Raw genomic sequence first — 22017 nt, 5'->3', positions numbered from 1 at the left:
TGCGCTCCGTCCTCCACTGTCCAGGACAACGCTGCGCCAACAGTACTTTCTCCTCTTTCTCATCCACAATTACTCCTCTCACCCCGTTTGCTTGAGTGCCCCTGCGCAGCTTGAACAATCTACATCTGGTCATCTTGCTGCTGAGTACTCCGCACCCCTTTGATGTGTCTCAGTGATTCTGATTGATGCTCCGTACGCTCAAGATATTCCCTGTCTCCCACTGGCTGCGGAGTCATCGACAGTGCTGTCGTACTCATCCGAAGTTTGCCCCCAGGGAGATCCCAGAAGCCCATGCAATTGAAAAACCTGCAGCGGCTGTAGACATGCCAACTTGTCTTAACAGTTCGTCAATGATTCGGAACGTTCGTCCAGTTCCCGTCTCATCCGTCCGTTTGGTTTTATTCCGTTATGGTTTCATCTGTATCACCCGGATCCTCCTATCTGTGGTGCCCGGATTACAAGCGTATGAACGTTTAAGCCCTATGTCTCGGCTTTGACAGCCGTCTTGCCCCTGGTGCTGCAGTTGTATCCGAGACAAACCTCTGCACCCAAATCGATGCTGCATATAAGCCCCGCGTGGATCACTTGTTCATCACATCTGTCGACTCGGCATGCGAAGTCTTATTTCCGACTTCGGATCTCGTGCGTTCAGCTCCACCTTCACTTGGTTAACGTTGATGATCCCCATGCCATCCCACATTTCATGCCACGCAGGTGCGACCCGTTCTCTGTACGCCTTTGCTTTTTCCCTACCTCAACCTGTTCGGTCTATTGCATCCTAATTCTTTTGCATATTTATTCTGTCCATGACATAGAAGCCTACACGACAGGCGATTTACGTGACAGATCTGTCTCCACCACTTACTCCCGATTTCCGGACTCGCGTGTTCATTGCTGTTCATGTCTGACTGACACTTTCGAGCATTTACCAATGTCAGAGTTCTGCTACATCGCTGGTAGCAGTCCGGAATCGTCCGTAGCTCTCCCACTAGCAGCCTGTGCAGGTGCCAATCATGGCTTTCTCGTATCTTCCCAATGAACTGTCATAGGCGGTCGTGCCACGAAGTCGAAGCGAGTCTGAATCAATCAATTGACTTGGTCGTGTGAGCGACATCCCGGATGCCTTGTGCAGGACAACTCTCCCATTCCAGAAGCATCTCTGCGTAGAACTCTTCCCGCTGGTATGCAGTCTGAACATGGAGATGACGCGACAACGCGACATGACCCTGTATGATCCTAGATACGTGTTTGCCATTGGGAAGTCGTGTGCAGTATGACTGCGCCAACCCCGACAGGCCCCGACCTTCCAGCTACTAAATTGTGACCTCGATAGTATTGGACAGTGATTAACGAAGGCCATGCGCGTCCATATATCCGCCAGCCATTGCTTGCAACCGCTGCGGCTAGCTGCATTAACATGAGCACAATCAACTCAGAGTCGGACGACTTTCCTTGTTGCTTCCATTTCCCGAAGTCTATGTTGGCATAGTCAGCTAAATTTATTCGTTTTCTCGTTTTCTGTACGTAGCATTATGCCGAAACTATGTGTTCGTCGTGAATCGTGACAAATAGGAAAGTAACGTAGGGATCGATGAGATTGTATGGTATGCCGACAAATCAAACACATATGTGACGAAGTCCCAACGTAAAAAGTCAAGGGTTGTCCGGAACGGTCGAAATGTCCACGACGGTATTACGATTGTACCAGGTGACCAAACTAGCCAGTGAAAGTCTGTCCTATAGATGCCAAAGGCGCTATATCGATGTCTAGAGAGCGACAAAGGCACCTGCGACGGCGCCGACGGCCATGACGATCCACGAACCGATGCTCGTATCGATGTGCGCCGCGCCGTTGCCGTTGAAGGAACTAGGTGAGGGCGCGTTCGACGAAGAGGTCTGAGATGAGGACGATGAACCGGTAGAAGAGGCAGATGATCCGCTGGATGATCCCGTCGTCGACGCGGACCTGTCAGGTGAAGGGTGAGTTGCGAGCTAGATGCACGCATCAATTGCACATACGCAGATCCGGAGCTGGAGGAGCTGGCGGCAGTCGAAGATGAGGAGGCTGCCGAGGTGGATGGCGTCGCACCAATGGCAAAGTCACCGGACTGAGCGAAGACGTCGTTGATGTTGCTGTGGGGGAAACGTAAGACTGGTTCTCCTCATGCTACCTGACTTTATACTCACGAAATGTTCACCGCCTGCAGAAGGTACCCATCTCTGGAATGGCAACGCAACTTCAGCGAATGATGGCAATAAAGAGACGCAGAAACATACCCAGGCGGGACGACTGGCAGCTCGACCAACAAGACACCCGTCGAAGGGTCCACGTTGTTGGCGAGGCCGAACGAGTTGTGAAAGTTGACAGGGTTGACCAGCTCGAACGACCACGTGGATGGATCCGTGGATGCCGATGTCCAGGTAATGTTGGCTTGAATGGCGCTATCCCAATTGGCCGGTGTCTGGATGGTGAGAGCCGACACCAGCGGCAGCAGGGCGGCGAGAGCGCTGAAGGTGACCAAACTCAGTCGATCCCGCAGCCAACATACGACAAAGTAGTACGAACCTAATCTTCACAAACATACTGAGCAGTTTTTGAAGATGTCGGGCTGGGGTGAGCGGAGGGGGAGTGAGATGGCACAACGCGAAGAGGCGAGGGAGCGAACAGCTGGGGGACCGTCTTATGTAGGCCGAGGCTTTCCCACGCTGCAGCGAGAACCTTCCTCAGGTCACGCTCACGCTCTCGACTATTTTTACGCAACTCAATTTCTCATCCTGGAATACGCCCGGTCGCAGCTGGCCGCGGCCTGTCAAGAAAATAATCTTGACATGCTATCCGACACGATGTTTGCCGCGTTCCAGCTCATGCCTCCCATACTCAGCCACCGCACCACAGCACAAACATTGCGCTAAGGCTCCTGCTTATAGGAGCCCGCAATCGGGACGTTCTCAAGCTCCTAAGAAGGGCCTATACCAAACACCCGGGGCGGAACGATCTATTTCATGATCACATCTAGTATATCTGCAGAACAAATAGCGTTTAGCCCCCTCTAAGTCTCCTGAGCGGATACCCCCAAACGCACCTCGTCGAATGGTCTAGTGTCATTGAAGCAGCTATCCCAGACCTCGTTGACAGCGCGCTCGGCAGCCGCTACGTCTGGACATGCCGCATTCGCACTGACGGAGAGTACAGCACGCCGCCGGACGCACTCCTGTCCGCAAAGGGCTCAGACGCGTCACACACACACCAAATGAATGAATGAACGGCACGGCGCCCCTCTGACCTGATGCTGCTTTGAGAACGCGAGCTGGCCTCTCCTTAGCTCCCGCGTGAATTTACAATCGCCGCTCAGGCTGTTCGCACGGATCTCCCCGGCGAAACATGTCAGCAAGCAGACGGAGCGTACGATCAGGAAGCACCTACCTCGCTGCATGCATGGTGCCGCAGGTTCGTCCAGTCGACCTTGAACTTGCAGTGGTCATACATATGCACGAGCTCGTGCACCATGGTGTCCTCCATATGATTTCTGCTGAAGAACTTCCCTTGGCAGAGGGCGATTACACCAAGCTCTGGGACGAATCCGCCTGCGCGGTTGTAGTCGCATGGGGTGCACACAATGTTCTCTGATGACACGGGGCATCCAGACAGCCTAAGGTGCTTGAGCATGAACACTACCGCAGGACCTGCATGGTAATGATAGAATCAATATAGACGAGACGGCACAGCATAATGAAGAGGCAAGGGATAAAACTGACAGATACTGACTGTAGTTCATGAGCTCCCTCTTCCACTTCTCGCACGTCCGGTGGTGATGCTCCTCGAGGTCAGCCAGCCGCTCTTCCTGGGAGCCTCCGAGGCCTGTCATGAGAGCAAACTTCCGCCTCCATCGCTCGAATTCAGAGGTGCCAGAGCCAGAGGAACCAGAGCCAGAGCTGCCACTGGTGTCCATAGCCAAAAGAGAAAACACCTCCCACACGTGATCCGATCTGCAACGTAAGTTTTGGATCTGAGATTCGGCATTCAACGTTCCCCAGGAGCCTTTTGCTTCGCACAATATTTCTACATCGGTTTTCTGGGAAAAGTGTGCATAGGTGTGCATATGCCATGATTTGGCAAACCTTCCCTTGGCATTTGTATGACACGCTCATCATTCAATGGTATTTCGCATAGTCATTGACACAAAACACATGCATAATTCTGCCATCTCTAGACCAACGCTTCAGGGGTACGCAGAGATCATGCGAATGTAAATGGAATATCATAGTTTCGCTGGGTTGGTCCACATAGGCTTCCGTTTCTGTGATGGGATTAGCTCGTTTGCGAACAGACTAGAGAAAAATGCTGACATGCCTCAGAGAATGCTTTGAGTCCCTCCTGAAACCAAACTCAGCATCAGTACGTAATTCATGTAACGTCCTAACACTAACCTTCATGTTGTAGCTGTCATACAAACGCACGTTCTCCTTCGAACGAATATGTGCAACCACCGCGTCCTCCACACTCCCGTGGCGATTGCCCTCAAGCAGTGCTCGCTTCGTACTCTGGACGGAATCCGGAGAGTTCTCGTTAATTGCGGCAGCCCATGCGAGAGCAGTGCGGAGCAATTCCGATCGAGGGACGACTTTGTTCACGCTGTTAACATCGGCAGGTTTGAGTAGACGTATCATGACGCTGATGGCTTCGAGAACTACAACTCACAAACCAAAGCGCGTTGCAGCCTCAGTGGCAGATACGGTCTTGCCAAGGAGCAGCATCTCGCTCGCGAGCTGTCAACTTCGCCATGAGCGCACGTTTCCCAGAGCCGACCAGATAGACTACCAGACCTGATGACCCGCGATCCTGCCCAACCTCGGCATACCTACGCATGAAATTCGACTCAGTGGTAGAATTGCGAAGAGCTAAAGGGCAATCACAGACCGCCTTGGATGGCACAAACACCTCGCTTGACCTCTGGCAGGGCTAGTTTCGCATCCTCATCGGCAATGACGATGTCACAATTCAGGATCATCTCCACACCGCCCCCATAAGCGCCGCCGTTCACGGCGGCAACCATAGGCTTCATGCAGGTGGATCGGCGCGAGATAGATCCGAAGCCGTGCACGTCAGTCACGACGTCCTCTGCGTCGTTCTTCGCACTGCCGGCCTGTTGGCGTTGGTTCCACCTGTTCCAAAAGCCTACAGTGAATGCCGCGTTGGGTAACCCGTGTTCTTTCGCACTCACGCATGCAAGTCTGCTCCGGCACAGAACAAGCGCCCTTCGCCAGTAAAGATGACGGCCCTGTGTTAAATTCGTACAGGACGCCCTGAATCGCATAACATTGGCACAGACCACAAACTTGGCTCATTCTCGAACCAGTCAAGGATGTTCTTGATGTCCTCGGTCATGGTGGGCGTCATCGCATTGAGCGCTTTCGGACGGTTGAACGTCAGGAGCAGGACATGAGCTTGAGGAATCGCGACTCTGACTTCATTCGAGTGAGCTGGAACTTGAAATTGGCTCGACATTGGCGGACAACAATGTCGACGTGCAGCTTGGAAGCCAGTTCACTGATGAGGGGTAAGCGCAGAGAGGAGGATCACCGGTACAGAAGGCGAAAGCATCGTGATTCAGAAGGTGGGCGCCCGCCGCCGGGACATGGGTAAGATGCCTCACAGGCTGGTCATGAGACGGAGGCGGGGGATAGAGCATGGAGTGAGGTTAGGGTTGGTTTAGGACTCAGTAATTCACACCGTCTCATCACGCATGGGTCCTGCGTCAAACAATTTCAAGGAGTGCACGCGCGGGCCTGAGAGAACGGTGGGACGTGATTTCGTAACCTGCAGGGGTCAGAAGCGTACGACTTCCTCAGTCTTTCAGGCAGAACTCCCATGTGCGATCCTCTCCACCTTCGCCAGTTTTCCCTAGACCGTGTGCTCTCTCTCCTTTGGTCATACGATGCTCGTAGCCCTTCCACTCATTGCGATGGAAAACGAATGACCTCAGCTGTACATACCGAGGACTGGGTTTCCTACTTGCCGACGACGAGGGCGGTGGATCTTTGGCTAACTTAGGTACATCCCTGCGATCCAGATGACCATTGAGGTTGCGACATTAGGTCAAAACAAATATAAAACACACCATAGGGTATATGGAGGAACATTTCGCAATGTGATCAGTATCGTTCCCCGTGTCTTGGCATTCGAACTGCCTATTCCATCCGCATGCACCCCTCCTTGTGATGCATTATCCTCTTCTGCTTCGTCCTCTTCGTCGTCAGCTTCTTGCTTTCGTTTTCGAGATTGCATAACAGAAGGTATCATGCCCGTGGTAAGGATGTTCGCGGCTGAGCGCAGGAACTCCATCACGAGCAACTGGTTCGTCAGAATATTTCTATCTTGGTCTGTGATACCCTTCCCTGTATAGCCTTAGAAAATTTCCCGAGTAACAACAGCGCCAATATACACAACTCACCTGCATGAGGGAAATTCCACACAACTCTATTCCACTTTCGCCCTCTTAAGGCCGCGCACTTCTCCAGCCTGGTAGCATCTACCCCAAATACTACCTCCACTCCCTTGTCTCGTAGTGCAGAGACTATGTCAGCAGCATCGGGATACTTCGCATAGCAGTCTTCCTCGCTATCATAAGCAGTAGCAGTGACATTCGCCGCTGGCAGATATACAAGAGAGGAGGGGGGATGAAAAACAAGTGCACGTGCGAACGAAAAGTTGCCTTCCCCGACAAGGAGTATGTGATCTGTAGGATGGAAAGGGATGGTAGAACGCGGAGGAAGAGCCTTTCCTTTGCCTTTCGACTGCGACTGGGTACCTTTCTTGCTCCTCTCGGCCAGGTGTGCAGCCTGCGACGCCACCTGCTTCTTTTTCAGCCGAGACTGCTGCGAAGAGAGCGCTGCCTTCAGAGATGTCTTTTTCCCAGATTTGCCTTTTGCCATGACAGGCATGAAGTTGGGAGGCGGTTGTTTGGAACGGAAGCCTTTGGTACACAATGCATTACAGGACCAAACTTCAGATCGAGGAATCGCGACACGTTATCCAGACGACCGTGACACGACACGACACGCCTATACTCACCGCGCTACACTCTAATTTCTACCAGTCACTCTTTACTTCTTGAGATTAAAATGGTGCGTGCAACACTGACTACATTTCTCAGGACAGGCAGATGTGACACCTTGTGTCGTACAGCCCACCGAATTTGAACTGCGCCGCCGGAACGCAGAGTTTGCAGAAAAATCCCGTACTGGCAAGAATCCCATAAAGCCTTCTCGTCGGGAGCAGCTATCTAAACGCAGTCCCATCAGCCTTTGGGCTCTGGGGGCGATTATTTTTGTTGTGATAGGCGGAAGTGCGTATCGCGCTCTCTCCTTCAAAGGTCCTCTGCTGATGCGACGACCCCAGTCCTGTTGGAAGTCCTTCGGTTGTTGTTCCTGTGACCTTGTTTAATCGCGGATAAAGCAGGGTATGGTGTTTTGACTATCGTCTGGACTTCAGGTATAATGGCTCCATCGACGGACATCATGCATTTCCATTCGCGTTATTCGATTTTTTTGTCTGGAGACAATCCCGTCATACGTATATATCTACTCATCGCCCAAGGTTCCCGTTAGGCCCACCCAGTACTCACTTCGCGCTGTCGACATTGCTGCTCCCGCTACGCGCGGCGCCGCCGCTCCCTGAGGCTTCAGCGACTGCGGAGCTACTTTCGATTCCCTCCATAGGCTCGCTCTCGAGCTCCCTTTCCTCGATCTTGATCTCGTCGCCAGCCCAGACATGCATAGTAGGCTGCCAGATCATGACGACGTTGTCCTCCGAAGTACTGGCAGCAGTCCAAGCTTCTGACTCTCCTGGAGCCCAGCAGAAGTCCGTCGGGCGCGACGTATGTCCTAGAGCAAGTGTAGACGTCCTGTAAGGTGGGCAAACGGGAGCTCACACGTTTCGACGTACCTCCGTGCACAAACAGCAACTCAGGCGGACCATCCTCCTGGTCGTCTGGTGTCTGCTCAACGCCGATCAACGAGAGGTCCCAGACGTTGATTCTTCTGTCGCTGGAGGCCGAGGCGAAAATCGTGGGGTTGTGTGGTGACCAAGCGACATGTAAGACCTCGTCTAGATGTGACTCGAAAGTGTGAAGGCGTTTCGCAGGCGAACGCAGGTCATGCAAGATAATGGTCTACGTTTGCGAAGTGTGATTTCAGTACTCGTGCAAGGTCGTTAATACTAGCGTGGCTTTGCTCACTCTGTCTGCACTGCCAGTGATGCACAAGTGGTCAACTGCAGGACTGAAGGCGACCGCTAGGATTTCGCGGTCATGAGCTTGAATCTTCGTTGACGGCTCAGATGTTGCTCGAGTGTCCCAGCTGACAACGGAGGCAAAAATAAGCTTCTCGTCCTTCCAAAGGCAAGGAAAAGGCGCACATCATGAGCATCCTGTCATCTCCCACACTTGCAAAGACGTTCTCTTGTTTTGCATGCCAGTCTACATCCTGCGCAATGTCAAACCTGTGTCGGGCCGCTGATCTATACGCTTGACGAAGCACATACTCACACCAACAACGGACGCATGCCCTCGGAAAACATTCGTCGGTTCTAGAGTCGAATTTGTCTTGGCGTAAGAATTCACATCCCTAGATATATCACCGATCGATAACGCGAGAATTGGATGTGGCGCTTGCAACCTACCAGTGACATACCGTCATATCTTCGGATGCACCGAGAATATGGCCCGTCTTGACTGGATTCCAGGCAAGCCCGAAGCTACCAGAGTCACATCAGCACGTTGAAGGGTTCCGCCGAAACGCCGACGCGACACACACCCTTCTTTGTGCTGCCCAACCAAACGAATGTCCGGCTTGCAAACTCCCCCGCGCTCCGGCTCACTAGAGTGCTTGGTGCGGTCGAACACAAGCACCTCTCCGGACACCGCCTTCGTCGCGATCAGGTCGGGGTTCTGCGGCATATACCTCGCACGGTTGACTTCGCCCTGGTGATTAATGCGCTGAGTAATCTGGATGCGGGGTTGTGGCGGAATAGTGTGGCCACCCAGCTCGCCGCGTTCGTCGTCATAGTTTGAGCGGTCAAGCCTGTCTGCAGAACTGCTGTCGTCGCGCTTTGGGAGTTGCACTGTGGCGATCTGGAGGTAGTCTTGCGCCTGTCCTGAGGTGTGGGTGCCGAGAAGAAGCCTATGCACTGTGTACGGCTTGTTTGAAGGTCTATCTGGAGTCAGTTTGGGCTCTGAGATAGGGACAGTATAGCATACGATTCTTTGTCTGGGAACCATTGGCAAGTCAAACTCGGCCAGTCCAATGCATGCGTGATTACGACGTCGTACAAGTAGGGCGCATTTTTCTTCCTATACACAACACGAACATATTAGCTCAGATTCCGCATCTGTACACCCGCCTCACCATGTTTTGTATTCCTGAGTATCGCGAGACGCGAAGGCGCATCGTTATTCTCTGTGTGAAACCAGATGATGGTGCACATTTACCTCGTTGATGAGCTTGTTCTCCTCCTCGGCGGCAAGATCATCCTCAACCTCTTCCTGCATTGTGGGCTTCATGGCTACGAGGTGATAACGAACGACAGCGGGTGTGTATACTACCGCTTACGCTGAGAGAGGTTATAAACCGGCCGAGACCTGCCTGCCTTGGCGCGACGCGTTGACAGGAACGCGTACCCCATATTATTGTCACACTATATACTGTCACATGTAGTCACGCCTATCACATTTCGACCGTCTAAAGGCTTGCTCACGATGGGCGAATGGACGCGTCGGCTTTTGGTCTCTAGAGATGCTGTAGTGCATTTATACGCTTCCGTGGGTAGCGCATCGGCACGTAGCAACGGCCTCGGTGCTCGAACGAGATTGAACAGGGAACGGGTATGTGCGCCTCAACTCGACTCGCTCTCCCACTTCGCGATCAGTTTTTCCAGGTCGAATCCAGGATCCTCCGGATCTGTTATAACTGCCAAAAAGTGTCAGCCAACCCGACAATACGCAAAATGTCACAGACACGAGTCTGCCAACTGTAAAGGGAGAACCGGTATTTCAAGGAAGCGCGTACTTACCACCATCCTTGGAACCTTCCTGCTGCTTCTTCCATGCCTCCTTAGCCTGGGCGATCAGATGTTCCCGCTCGTGGATCGCATGGTGCTTCAACTCCTCGTCGTGTGTCTTCTGGAGTGTCCGGCGATGCGTGATGCCATAGAAAACACCGGTCAAAAGAGCGGTATACCGGACAACCTGGGAGAGTAAGAAATCTTTAGCTGCTCCATACTGCACGTCCTTGTCTCCAGGGGTAGCGTACATTAACGGTAGAGGAAGCCATAAGTGTCCGCCTATACCCGACCAGGTAGTATGGTGCAAATTGGTTCAACCTGGAGAATGAGGCATACACAGTATCAATAGTGTGAAAATATTAAGAGAATATACTTGGGACATTACCTGGACAAGACACCCACTGGTGAGGACAACGGGATATGTTTCGCGCAACTTTCGTGTTCGCTGTAACTCCGGGAACTTCAGGGAGATGCTGACATAATATTAAGCACGTGCCCCAAGGTTAACTTATTGCAATTGACACTTCGTAAGGAAACTCCTTGTCTCGCATACTTATGCACTTCCCAGTTTACGCTACCGTACGTGCATCGGTCGTCCGATGTGGAGAATCGTTTCCGGGTTTGACTTCTAAGCAATGCAGTGCATAACCGTGAAGCTATTGGGAAAGACATCACCGTTTCCGGAATATGTCCTGATGCAGATGTCACATTCTACCACGATCCCTGGCCAATGTATGGTTTGTGCTTACGCGTATGCGAGTGGTCTTGAATGATATCACACTGTGTGAGAACGACCTCCAAGTTCACTTGACATTTGACTACCATCCGCCATCGCGCCGCGAGCGCATCGCCACTTCAGGGCGGCACGCAGGTCGTCTCGCTAAATCGCAGGACATGTCACAGTTCCGCGTCTCTCCTTGGATAACATACGATCCCTCTCCCGACGCTCGCAACGAACCTTTGGTCCGCAGTAATATCCACTTCTCCAGCATGAACGAAGACGTCGACATGGACGCTCCCCAGATCTCCACTCTGCGGGAGGAAGAAACGCCAGAGCCGCAGCCGAGCCCGTCTCGTACTTCTAAATTCAGGGTTAAACTACTGGTCAATGAGGGAAAACGCTGTTCATTACCAAGTACCAGTACGCGGAAACAAGCTCAGGCAGGGAGCGAGGATGACGAGGAGGATGAAGATGAAGAGGACCAGCTCATTGACGACGATGAAGATGACACACAGGCTGCGCCGCTCGCCCCTCCTGCACAACCTGTCGCTAGCACACGAGGTCTGCCTGCGAAGCGTGGATTAGGCAGGGGGAGGGGTGGAGGGAGGAAGAGAGGCGGGCGAGCTGGTGTGTCGTTCTCCATTCTCGCTCAAACATGGTCTGAAACTCTTTGTCCGTCAGAGGGAGCCTCAAAACTGGTGGCACAACCATCATTTGGGGATACATTGGATATGACTCTTGCTGGCAGCAGTACAGCGCCTGGAGTTGCTGCAGCGAAGAAGAAAGCCGCACCTGCTAAAGGTGCAATGGCGCAACGAGCCATCCGCAAAAGGCCCTCCAAGTAATGACTAGCATGTCTTGTCTCAGTCGCTCGATTGATTATTCTTCGCATTGCAGATTGGCGAAAGCACCCGTAGCTCCTCCTCAACGAGATGATGCGGAGAGCATCGGCGAAGGCGAGTCCTGCTATATGCACGCTACTAGACTCGTACCGTTGACAGTTTTTAACCTCAGCCCAGTATCCGGGAACGGCAGCTTCGTCACCTATGCCTTATGACGAGCATACCCCGGAGATTGACATCTCAGCTGTGCCTATAATATCGGCACCACCATTCGAAGATAGCAGTCTCGAAGGCGTGCCTTTACCCATGTACCCTCTTCCATCTAAACCGTTCCCAGTCCAACCACCGCAAAAAATAGGCACAGGATTTGCCCCCGTTATACCTCTCGACAGGAGCAGAAAGTCTGTCCGAGGCTGGCGGCAGGTAAATCGAGAGGTGCGGGGCATCGCCGGAGGTCGGTGGTTTAGTCGAACCTGGGTTGGAGAGAAGGAATCCGAATTTGCATCGGCTACCTCAGCAGCAGTTGCCGCGTCTGCAGCAGCTGCTGCAGAGCGTGAAGCTGCACTTGGCTTACTTGCAGGTGCTGGAGGAGTAGCTCTGCCGAAACTTCCAGCAATTGCCATAGCGGGCACGACCGGAAAACACTCTGGGAGGGGAAGGGCTGCCAAGCTGGATGCTGCATCATCTACAGCATCTGCTTCTCGGGCAGGGTCTGCGAATCCAGACGGCATTCCTCAGGCTGCAGCTGCTCATCATATACCGAAGAAGCGGAAGTCTACGTCGCTGGCTACGCTCAACGCGGAGGCTATTGTACCACACGTCCCAGAATCAGAAACTGTCTTATGATTTTTGTTGTCCTTCTTGCACTAGTTATGAGTTGATGGACTGTTCGAATATTACATTTTGCTTTGCATGTAACTACTGTACTTATATCTCTATGGGCGTCAAACAACCCAGTTCTTCCACGTGCCAACACGGTGTCTCGGTGCTCGCATCTCATCTTCTTTGAGACCATTGCGCACTGCGCAGCTCGTCTGCCTTTACATGTCTGCGAGTACCTCTCCTAGCCTTGGTGCTCCCGACGCTCTGAAGAGAGGGCCTTCACTGTCGTCACTGCAACCGAACGAACGTGGTTGGTGCTAATGTTACGCTGCTATTTTGCATCTCACATCGGAAATAGCGTCTACCCCACCAGCATATGCCTCCGATCCGAAGTACAAGAAATACACGCAGCAAGTGGAGAAATGTCTCAATTCATTCGATAGTGTGCACGAATGGGCAGACTTCATAGCGTTCTTGAAGCAGCTACTCAAGGTACGCGACTATTAGTATCTTCAGAGTACTGACCTTAACTGTAGTGTCGCCGCAGACGTTCCAATCCTATATGCAATTCAAGGAAATCCCTCGCAAACTCGTCGTTTCGAAGCGTCTGTCTCAATGCTTAAACCCTGCCCTGCCTACAGGAGTGCACCAGCGAGCACTGGATGTCTACTCGCATATTCTGGCCGTTCTTGGGGTATGTCCCGCATCATGGACGCGTTAAATATCGACTCTGATTGACTAGTGCGCGTAATTCAGTCAGAGGGGCTCCAGCGCGACCTAGCACTGTGGTCATCTGGACTCTTCCCTTTTTTTGCATATGCTGCCACTTCCGTCAAGGTGAGTGCTCGCCTACTCGAGTCATGTCGTGCCGTCGTTCAACTATTCCATAGCCGACGTTGCTGAGTCTGTTTGACACTCACTATATTCCACTACAACATGGCCTGCGTCCTATCATGAAATCCTTCGTGCTGGCCCTCCTTCCTGGTCTGGAGGAAGAAACAGGGGAGTATTTTGACAAGGTAAGATCGTTTACGGCCGCATGGTGCTGTACTGAGAAATGCGCATAGGTGGTAGGTCTGCTGGATCGGCTATCAGGAACCGTTTCGCAATCTTTCTTCTTCCAAACAATATGGTTGATCATGTTAACTACTCCTTCGGCGCGAGGGACATCACTCAACTTCCTCGCCCGACGCTTACCTGTCCTGAAAGCCGACGAAGGTAAGATTTATTCTACTTGTGTTCGTGAGTCAAAATTTGACTCATCTCAGAGCGACAGATATCACGCACATCGTTGGCCGAGATGTAGGGCTAATGATCCGGGCATTCTCATCTGCGCTTGAAGACGACGACTTACTCGTACGGAGGGGCGCGTTAGACCTCCTACTGCAAGCCTTGCGTATCAACAGTATTGCTGTTGCCCGTGCTCAGCCAGAAGACCGTGTTATTCTGATGCGAGCAGCAAGTAGTGTGGTTCTACGGCGCGATTTGTCTCTTAACCGGAGACTCTACTCCTGGCTGCTCGGGCCAGACGATCACAGTCAACAGCAAGTCGATTACTTTAAAGCGAATGCTCTTGAATTGTTGAGGTCGACTTTAAGGGTAATCGAGTATCATTTAATTGCTTTTAAATGTAGCTTATAGCCTCTCTAGGACGAGATGTTCAACCCTTCTGCCGAGTACGCTCAATCTCGGCCATTCAAGATATTCATATCTTTACTGGACAAATGGGAAATTGGCTCTCCACTAACAGAAGTCCTCGTCTTCGATGCGTTCAAAGCTATCAAGAAGGCCATAGAGACGGGCTGTGATCCTAGTGACGACGTGCGGACTATCATTGAGATTTTAGTCTTCCTCCCTGACAAATTTGTTAGTTGACGATGACGGCAAACACACTGTACGAAGCAGTGGAGCCCCAATTGCTATGGAAGGAGTTCTTCTCCATTGTGTTTGTAGACCTCATCTCGGATGGGAGCCACTTCGAGGTATTACGAGTACTTTGCTGTTGCAGGGTATACCGACGCTGATGTGACTTTCTACATTAGGGCTTTAACATGGTAAAATATCTGCTTGCCACCCTGCATACTCGAGACGAGGAGATTGAGCATGTTCATCTACCTGTTGGGCTTTGTGCTATTCTTGAGTTACTGACTGTAAGCATAAGTATCAAGGCCTACTTGAATATTGACTGAGTCGATTAACAGGTTCGCATGAAAGATGAAAGGTCCAGAATACCGTATGCGTCAATGCATGAGGTACTTTCTCTGCTGGCAGAGATATTCCGCCATATTCCTCCTGCAGCTACTCTAATGTCTCGTCCTCAAGTCAATGGTCAGCCGGAGGCGACAACTGGTAGTGATGGGTCATACCAATTTGCATGCGCATTTTATGGAATCGAGAACAGAGCACCCCGTCTCGCAAATCGCCGCCAAGTTGTCCCATTTATTACGGCATTCGAGGACCTCGTGGAGATGAACACCCTCATAGGAAACGCGCTTATGATATCCACCACGGATACGAACATAATACGTGAAGTGTTTGTTCAGTCTTTGATGCTCTTTGGTTCTCTTGTCGGCCGGCTAGAACGCGTGCAAGATCCGCCACTTGCGATAGACTGGGATCATACTGAGTGGCTATCGGTTATGATGCGGTGTCTAAACCACAAGGTAAGAATGCCCGGAGAATCATCTACAAGTGGAAAGAGGTGATAATGACTGCGGTAGACTGCAGCATTCTCGATCGTGGACAATGTTGTGACAATCTCGACCAGGTTGCAACAGGTCTCACAGGTCGAGCCGAAGTTCTCTATCGACAATCGATTGACGATATCTGCTATGATCAATATAGTCCGTTTGCGCGTTTTGTCCCCAAGAACATATCTGACTACGGGTCTATAGCTTCTCAAATATCTCCGTCAGCCCTGGGTCGCATATCACATGCGGGCTGTTACTCTCTTGTGGTCATTGGAGGGAACATGTCGTAGTGCACATGTGGAATCTGTTATAGCTCAGAATATGGCATCAAGCCAGCAAGCCCAAGTTCAAGAAGCCTGCGAGGCATTTGGAGTGCTGTGGAGACTGACAGGTCGTTGTTATGCTGTATGCTATACCACACTGCTTACTTACACGGTATTCGCAGATGACAATTTGGTACCGGGCTTTCGATTGAAGGTGCCAATGATGATTGTGCTTGACACACTGAAAAGCGAAGACACTAACTTGCGTCGCATCGGAGAGACGTGGATGCGATGTAGCCTCAAGTCCTATCTCCGGTATATCGTGATTTCTGTTTGGTACAGCCACACATTCTTACATCGTCGCTTTAGCGTGTTGGACCCAATCTTATTCGATCTCTTTGACCCGTCTATCCAACGATTACCGTCTACCGTCGAACTTAATGGCAAACAACTGGACGGATTCTCCTACGATCGGCCTTTCGACCAGCATTATGTGAACCACGTCTTGGAGTTACTGTTGTCTGTCGTCAAGTTCGGTGGCCAGGGATTCAGCAAGGTCGCACGAACCACCCAGATGACTCGTTCGCCTTATGCTCCACTTCTTCAGCGACTGCAGTTGAGTAAGCACACTTTTCTGCGTCATACTTTCTCCTCCGTCTGACTCGTGCTAGGGAATACTACTTTTCCTGATGCAACGTACATGGACGTTGTGTTGCACATGTTACTCGGGTTTGTGAGCTCGATAACACTCATCGAGTCGGCATCTGAAGCAATGTCATCTAGATTTTTGCAATCAGAGCCAAGATCCGCGCTGAAGCCGGCTATGCACTCCTTCAACATGAGCTCGCAGTCAGTTTCCGTCGATCTATTACAAGCGATCGTTGCTCGCGGTGAATTGGATTTCCCTGCGCTCCAGCCCATAGAAGCTGCAGTCGTCAAGAAGCTCTACTTTTGTATCCATATGGGTCGCTTGGATCTACAAAATAAGCTGCTGCATCTCCTTCACTCTGTCATCTCGGCCTCCCATGGAGCTGCGGAAGGTTACAAAGGGTCGAAAGCCGCTCACACCATCAGGGGGACGGACGGAAGTATTTCGCCTGATCTGCCACAGAGTCCCGAGACGGTGTCGTACACCATCGATCCATTATTGATACAGACTCTTGTCGATGGTATCTCAACCTCTAACAACCGGCCTGTATTCCAGCATTGGCTTGACTTCATCCTTATGACAGTTCCGCAGTTCCACTACACGATGCAAACTGCAGTTGGACCGCTCAATGAGACCGTGTGTCGCCAATTGCGCTTAGCCTTGACGGATGTTCGGCGAGCGTCCGCAGATGGACCATCGCACGGCGATGTAGTGTCATACTCTACGGATTCTGACTTCATGATGCTCCTGACCGCAGTGGAGCGACTTGCTCTTCTCAGCCTTTCGAATCTTGCTGATGCAACTCAGATTGAGGAGGAGAGTACAGTGGAAAAGCCCGCTCAGGAATCAGGTGGACTGCTTGGTTACGTTTCCAACGTGTTCAGCTCTGATTCTGCTGCTGGAACAACCGAGGGACAAAATGTAGGTATCTCATGTCATCTCCCCTGCCCTGCAGATACTCACATAGCTTTAGACCAAGTCGTCGGACTATGTCTGCTTGCACGAAGCTGTTCGCGTACTATATAGCATATGGGAGGGCTTGTCAGGTCCAGGTCAACATACTTGGACATCCAGGGAGGAGTCACTCTCTCTCATTTTCACAAGGACAAGAACTCGTTGTCGCCGGGTGCTTGAACATCTTTTCCGCGCACATTCTACGGAGGTTCTGGAGTCCATTGTCGATTGTTGGCACCGAGAGTCAACGGTGAGTTCCGTGCTTTCCGTGAGTAACCACAGCCTGATGTCATTGGAGAAGAACGAATCGGCTGTATTTGAGATTGTGGACATCCTGACATCTAGTGCTCAAAATGTCGTGCACATGGTATGCGAATGTATTTTGAGTCGTATGCCTGGGCTCTCTGAGCGGACAAAGAAGCAAATCGCTATCCCTAGTCTGTGAGTCATGAAGTGTAATCTTGCGCAGCATGGTCTTATCCTGACTGTAACAATGGTACAGAACAGACATGATTTTGTTCGATTTCCTTGAACAGTATATGAGGCGGTTAGAAGGCCCACTTGCAATGCAAGTTTGGGGTCAATTCCTGCACTTGGCCAAAGACCTCGTCGCATCCCTGCGGGAATTTAAGGTGCAAGCGTTTGCTACACTTCGGTACGTTTACTACGTCATGTGTGTTGCTACTGGCTATTGAATTGACTATGACAGATGTTTCACCGTGTTGGCAGAAAAAGTATGCCAAACAACCGCAACGGAGGACCGACGATTACGCAAGGAGCTGCAAGTGCGTTTGTGGTCGTATCCTTCCCCAAATGACTGACCCACTTGTGCCAGGAAACGTACGGCAAACTTCTGGATATCTGCGTGATAGCAAGTCGTTCATTCGATCAAGGGTCATGGATTCGGCGTTCGCACAAAGATACGTTGCTGCCGAATGGTAGGGACTCGCCAAGACCACGCGGTGAGTATGGTCGCGCGTGCCGAAATTCAGACACTTATACTTGAACACAGTACCATCAGATACCAAATATGAAGAGAGGAAGAATATCAGTGTGACCTCTTTGCAGGACACCGTCAAACCAAACTACAGTGCGGACGTAGTCGAACAGGTATATCTTGTGCATTCCCTGAGAACGTTGTGGCAGCTCATCTTGGCACAGATCAATATCTACATTGCGACCGACGTCTTGCCCAACCTGCGCAGATTCTTGATGGAGGGCGACAAGATTTTGAGTGCATGCAACAACATCATCTACAGTGTTGTCAGTCCCTCCCTCAAAGGGAAGGCGAGGTGCGTCCAATTCTCCGACAAAGTAATACTTTGCCTGAAATGCACAAGGCCATTGGATGTGGAGGACAATGTCTTGCTTCTCATTCAGGAAATGTCCAAGATCGGGGCAGCACAGAAGGCATGGCGTGGACCGATCGGTGATGCACTAAACGACAATCGGTGCTTCAACTCATCACCAGAATCGGGTGGGAAATGGAGACCCATGATGAAGGCGCTATTCGACTCCGACAAGACCTCACTGGCGGAACTCTTGAGTGGGTTGTCCCTAAACGACGTGGTCCACCTACTGACGGGAAAGCAGACAGGATAACCACTACAGCATCGTCCAACATATTCACAAACAGAGAATATGAGATGCTTTTACGGTCGCTGAACCTTCGACGACTATCCTATGTGCTTCTCTCGGGCGAGAAGAACCATTTCTTGACACAGCTGCCAACGATCCAGGAGAAGTTGGTCGACACTCTGCGGAATGTTTCCGCCCCTGTGGTGCAGAGTGAGGTGTACCTCTGCATACGAGTACTTCTGTGCCGACTGTCGCCTCACAACCTATCGAGTTTCTGGCCGGTAATCCTCACAGAACTTGTACGTGGTCATCATTGCAGTTTTCTGCCGAACTCCTGACTATATAGTACGTTGTAGTACCGCCTGTTTGATCAAGCACTGGCTAGTTTACCATCCGACGGATCGGAAGAACTCGGTTTGATCCTGGCTGCTTGCAAGCTATTGGATCTACTGCTGGTCCTCCAAACAGAAGAATTTCAGATGTGAGTCCGAGGCGTTGTGGGTACAGAAATGGTTGCTAAAGTCTCACAGACACCAATGGATATTCATCACTGATACTGTGGATGCTGTATATCGACCAGACAACTGGTTCCCGGAGGCAATCCTAGACCGTTTAGCAGAGGCGACCAACGACCTCCCGATCGCAGAGGTGAGCGCCGCTACTGTACTATATACTTGCACCAGGCCTCACTCTCATGTGCAGCAGAACGGCACGCACCCCTTCCCGACGTCTGCGATGTCACTGACCGAGAGCAGACCCATGCGCCGGCCGATGCTGCGCTCGCTCCGGCAGATCGACAGCATCCGCGACCTCGTGCCGTTCTTCTCGAGCGCGAGCATCGTCTCGTATGAGAGCGTGTACAGCAGCGGCGGGAACATCGACTGGGAGGCGATCGAGCAGGGTCTACTGGAGGATATGTTCGAGGGTCGGTGAGGGTCATTCATAGCGTGGCTGGATCGCTCGGCCGCCATGCTCTTCGGACATACTGTACTCATGTATAATACTTGCTCACGTTGTGAGTGCTGTAGCCTGACAGTGATTATACCACGTAAATATTGCACACTCACTGCCGGCGCGGTAAGCACGCCAAGTGAATAACATACGTGGTAATCCAGGATTTCAAACTGCGATGGTATACATGGAGCGACGGTCAAGCAAGGGGCGGATTGCGTGTATACACTCAACCCAGGTAAACCAAGCTGTGGTGGTTTTGAGAGCCTTTAATAAATTCTCCGAAAATACAAAGAGAGGAAGGGACCGACAAGAAGAACACAATAAACGTAAATAAATACTTAGATGCTCAGAAATCGCCCCAAGTTCGGCGGAACTTGTACTACAAAAAAATGTGCGTCAACATTGAGACTTGTCTGACAAAGACCAGATTACCTTGTACGGCAAATTCTTCCTATATTTGCAAAATATCAGTCAGAAGAGTGACGGCGCAAAGCTGTCAAACCAACTCACTTCAGTCGATCTGACGGCGAACGGGGAGGCTTATACCCTTCATCACCCCACTCGCCCTGCGCCTTCACGCTCTGGAAGCGCACTGCAGGGTCATCACTCTCGGGCACAGGGCGCGACACCCGCGGGATGCCGCTGGGTGAGTCTGCGGCCTCCTTAGCGTGCTGGTCTACCACCTGTTGCGCGCCGCCGGCGGGCTGCTGTGCGACGGGCTCCTCGTGCGGCTCGTGCTGCGCGAGCGCCTCCTCGACGGTGATGCCTTGGAATTTAGCTTCGCGCGCGGCCTCCTCGCGCTCAATCTGGTCGTGTGCGGCGAAGTGCTCGAGATCTTCAGGGTGCGAGTAGGCGTCATCTGTCTGCGTCTCGGGCAGGGAATGGAATTGTTCTGGGATGGGCTGAGACGGCGGAAGGTGATATGTCGGGAATGCGCGGCTTACCTTCGTGGTGGAGGAAGAATTCTGGGAGAAGGAAGAAGCTGCGATCAGAAAAACTCGAAGGAAATGCCGATGTATAGCACACACCGCTCTCGACATCATAGTGATGCCCTTCTGCGCCTAGGGCGTCAAAATTGGGCAAGCCCTCGAGTCCGACCTGCTTGAACTCTTCCAAGGTGATCTTGCCGTCGCCATTCTTGTCAATTAGTCTCAACACGGTGTTAACGATGTGGTCAGCCTTCTTCTGGTGCTCAACCTCGTCCTATGCGGATCCAACGATCGTAAGTGGGCGATAGGGATACACGACGGGGTAGGCGTACCTTGGACTTTTTCTGGGAGTAAACGTGATGCACACCATAGATAGCCTCAATCTCCTCCTTGTCAAGAACGCCGTCTCTGTGCACGAAGCTGTGAGATTAACTGGATGCGTGAGCAGGTTCGGGACGCGCACCGGTTGAGATCATGTAGGTGGAAGAAGCTCTCAGTATCGAACGAGTCGCTGTGCACAGGATTGGGTGAGTCGCCGCGTTCCCACAAAATTTGAACGTGTCACATACATGTGATGCTCGGAAGCCATCTTTGACAAAGAATGAAGATTAACACGGCGACTATGACTAGCGGAGGTTCACGTACGTGTCTCTGTGCATATTGCTGGACGGTCTCTCCTGGCGCTGGCTCGTCGTGGCCAGTATGAGTAGCGACGAGGCGGAGATAGACGAAGAAGGCGAGGCCGGGGAGGAGGTACATGGCTGCAGTCAAGAAGACGCAGCAGAGAGTGCACCTTAAGCGCCCATTGCCCGTACGCGGGACCAAAATAGACTTCCCCGTTTGGGTGAAGTCTATTCGGCCCCGTGCCGGCCTCCCAGCGCTCATATTATTCAGGGTTTCGCAGTCCGACCCTGCTTTTGCCGGGCCAAAGAAGGTGAGGTTTCATGGTAGTCAAAGCCTAGGAATGTTCATATGAGGTGTTAGATGATGATACTCTTTCATCAGGTGAAGACCCTCAATATGGTCCTGAAGGGCAGGTGAAGCGCGCGGAGACTGCGAGCGCATCTCCGCGTCACTGTCTGAGTTCGAAAAAAGTGTATGGGATGACAGTACAAATCTGTTCCCATCTCTCCGATTGAATCGAAGGCAGTCTCAGATAATTCGAGGACCATCTGAGAAGAAATCTGCCTCGATGGACCAATGACGATGTACTTACTCCTCCTCCTCACGATCAGTCCACGCCGGCGAACTACACAAACTCGACTTTACCATCTCTCCGCAGGATTTAGGACACTAACTCGATATGAATAATATCTGGCCCATTCACGACCACATCGTCAGATTTTCCTCCTGGCAGATTCTGAGTCAGTGAATGAGTTAGCTGACTCGGCGGTGAGCACCATCGATCGATATGGTGGCGGCGGACGCAAGGAATCCACCCTGAAAATTTCGGGTGAGCTTACTCACGTACTAGGCAATTACGACTGTGTCAAATCCTTTCCCCGTCATGATTCCCGATTTCTCGGGCTTTCCGACACGTTGTGATGTTCGTAAG

General features: G+C 51.7%; 10 protein-coding genes across 10 annotated transcripts; 3 read left to right on the top strand and 7 right to left on the bottom strand.

Moving 5' to 3' along the window:
- Positions 1-1767: 1767 nt before the first annotated feature.
- Positions 1768-2583, bottom strand: SCP_0104040 (hypothetical protein; the record flags this gene model as incomplete). Its single annotated transcript, XM_027752641.1, has 5 exons — positions 1768-1966; positions 2020-2133; positions 2188-2220; positions 2278-2508; positions 2567-2583. The coding sequence occupies 5 exons, from the start codon at positions 2581-2583 to the stop codon at positions 1768-1770; spliced, it is 594 nt and encodes a 197-aa protein (XP_027608442.1).
- Positions 2584-3013: 430 nt separating this feature from the next.
- On the bottom strand, positions 3014-3950 carry SCP_0104030 (Mitochondrial inner membrane protease ATP23; the record flags this gene model as incomplete). Its single annotated transcript, XM_027752640.1, has 5 exons — positions 3014-3022; positions 3084-3212; positions 3285-3368; positions 3425-3684; positions 3767-3950. The coding sequence occupies 5 exons, from the start codon at positions 3948-3950 to the stop codon at positions 3014-3016; spliced, it is 666 nt and encodes a 221-aa protein (XP_027608441.1).
- Positions 3951-4259: 309 nt separating this feature from the next.
- Positions 4260-5386, bottom strand: SCP_0104020 (putative enoyl-CoA hydratase, mitochondrial; the record flags this gene model as incomplete). The annotated part of the gene is made up of 8 exons (XM_027752639.1): positions 4260-4298; positions 4352-4375; positions 4429-4633; positions 4700-4767; positions 4825-4859; positions 4919-5163; positions 5223-5279; positions 5331-5386. 8 exons carry the CDS (start codon positions 5384-5386, stop codon positions 4260-4262), a joined length of 729 nt encoding a protein of 242 aa, XP_027608440.1.
- Positions 5387-5846: 460 nt separating this feature from the next.
- On the bottom strand, positions 5847-6942 carry SCP_0104010 (25S rRNA (uridine-N(3))-methyltransferase; the record flags this gene model as incomplete). The annotated part of the gene is made up of 3 exons (XM_027752638.1): positions 5847-6060; positions 6120-6396; positions 6453-6942. 3 exons carry the CDS (start codon positions 6940-6942, stop codon positions 5847-5849), a joined length of 981 nt encoding a protein of 326 aa, XP_027608439.1.
- Positions 6943-7122: 180 nt separating this feature from the next.
- On the top strand, positions 7123-7434 carry SCP_0104000 (hypothetical protein; the record flags this gene model as incomplete). The annotated part of the gene is made up of 3 exons (XM_027752637.1): positions 7123-7125; positions 7187-7346; positions 7400-7434. 3 exons carry the CDS (start codon positions 7123-7125, stop codon positions 7432-7434), a joined length of 198 nt encoding a protein of 65 aa, XP_027608438.1.
- A 187-nt stretch (positions 7435-7621) lies between these two features.
- Positions 7622-9560, bottom strand: SCP_0103990 (Histone acetyltransferase type B subunit 2; the record flags this gene model as incomplete). The annotated part of the gene is made up of 10 exons (XM_027752636.1): positions 7622-7884; positions 7946-8171; positions 8238-8358; positions 8417-8484; positions 8547-8625; positions 8681-8755; positions 8815-9210; positions 9258-9350; positions 9406-9419; positions 9489-9560. The coding sequence occupies 10 exons, from the start codon at positions 9558-9560 to the stop codon at positions 7622-7624; spliced, it is 1407 nt and encodes a 468-aa protein (XP_027608437.1).
- Positions 9561-9892: 332 nt separating this feature from the next.
- SCP_0103980 (hypothetical protein) lies at positions 9893-10329 on the bottom strand (the record flags this gene model as incomplete). The annotated part of the gene is made up of 3 exons (XM_027752635.1): positions 9893-9966; positions 10070-10244; positions 10309-10329. The coding sequence occupies 3 exons, from the start codon at positions 10327-10329 to the stop codon at positions 9893-9895; spliced, it is 270 nt and encodes an 89-aa protein (XP_027608436.1).
- Positions 10330-10615: 286 nt separating this feature from the next.
- Positions 10616-12469, top strand: SCP_0103970 (predicted protein; the record flags this gene model as incomplete). Its single annotated transcript, XM_027752634.1, has 6 exons — positions 10616-10639; positions 10702-10797; positions 10850-11408; positions 11463-11622; positions 11679-11737; positions 11796-12469. 6 exons carry the CDS (start codon positions 10616-10618, stop codon positions 12467-12469), a joined length of 1572 nt encoding a protein of 523 aa, XP_027608435.1.
- Positions 12470-12667: 198 nt separating this feature from the next.
- SCP_0103960 (hypothetical protein) lies at positions 12668-19512 on the top strand (the record flags this gene model as incomplete). The annotated part of the gene is made up of 29 exons (XM_027752633.1): positions 12668-12755; positions 12804-12937; positions 12993-13139; positions 13202-13282; positions 13336-13464; positions 13513-13663; positions 13722-14044; positions 14096-14266; positions 14317-14427; positions 14488-14595; positions 14647-15108; positions 15166-15288; positions 15340-15526; positions 15581-15713; positions 15768-16018; positions 16070-16127; positions 16182-16968; positions 17021-17251; positions 17303-17442; positions 17504-17656; positions 17711-17786; positions 17837-17963; positions 18014-18111; positions 18163-18293; positions 18342-18547; positions 18595-18878; positions 18936-19060; positions 19110-19227; positions 19282-19512. 29 exons carry the CDS (start codon positions 12668-12670, stop codon positions 19510-19512), a joined length of 5364 nt encoding a protein of 1787 aa, XP_027608434.1.
- Positions 19513-19879: 367 nt separating this feature from the next.
- On the bottom strand, positions 19880-21221 carry SCP_0103950 (Uncharacterized calcium-binding protein; the record flags this gene model as incomplete). Its single annotated transcript, XM_027752632.1, has 9 exons — positions 19880-19912; positions 19966-19984; positions 20044-20425; positions 20478-20498; positions 20562-20736; positions 20795-20870; positions 20926-20973; positions 21032-21051; positions 21108-21221. The coding sequence occupies 9 exons, from the start codon at positions 21219-21221 to the stop codon at positions 19880-19882; spliced, it is 888 nt and encodes a 295-aa protein (XP_027608433.1).
- Positions 21222-22017: the final 796 nt, after the last annotated feature.

This window comes from Sparassis crispa, assembly GCF_003851025.1.
Source record: "Sparassis crispa DNA, contig_000000F, whole genome shotgun sequence".
In the NCBI taxonomy this organism is placed as follows: domain Eukaryota; kingdom Fungi; phylum Basidiomycota; class Agaricomycetes; order Polyporales; family Sparassidaceae; genus Sparassis; species Sparassis crispa.
Note: the sequence above shows the minus strand (reverse complement) of the source record. Positions and strands in the feature narration are given on the sequence as shown.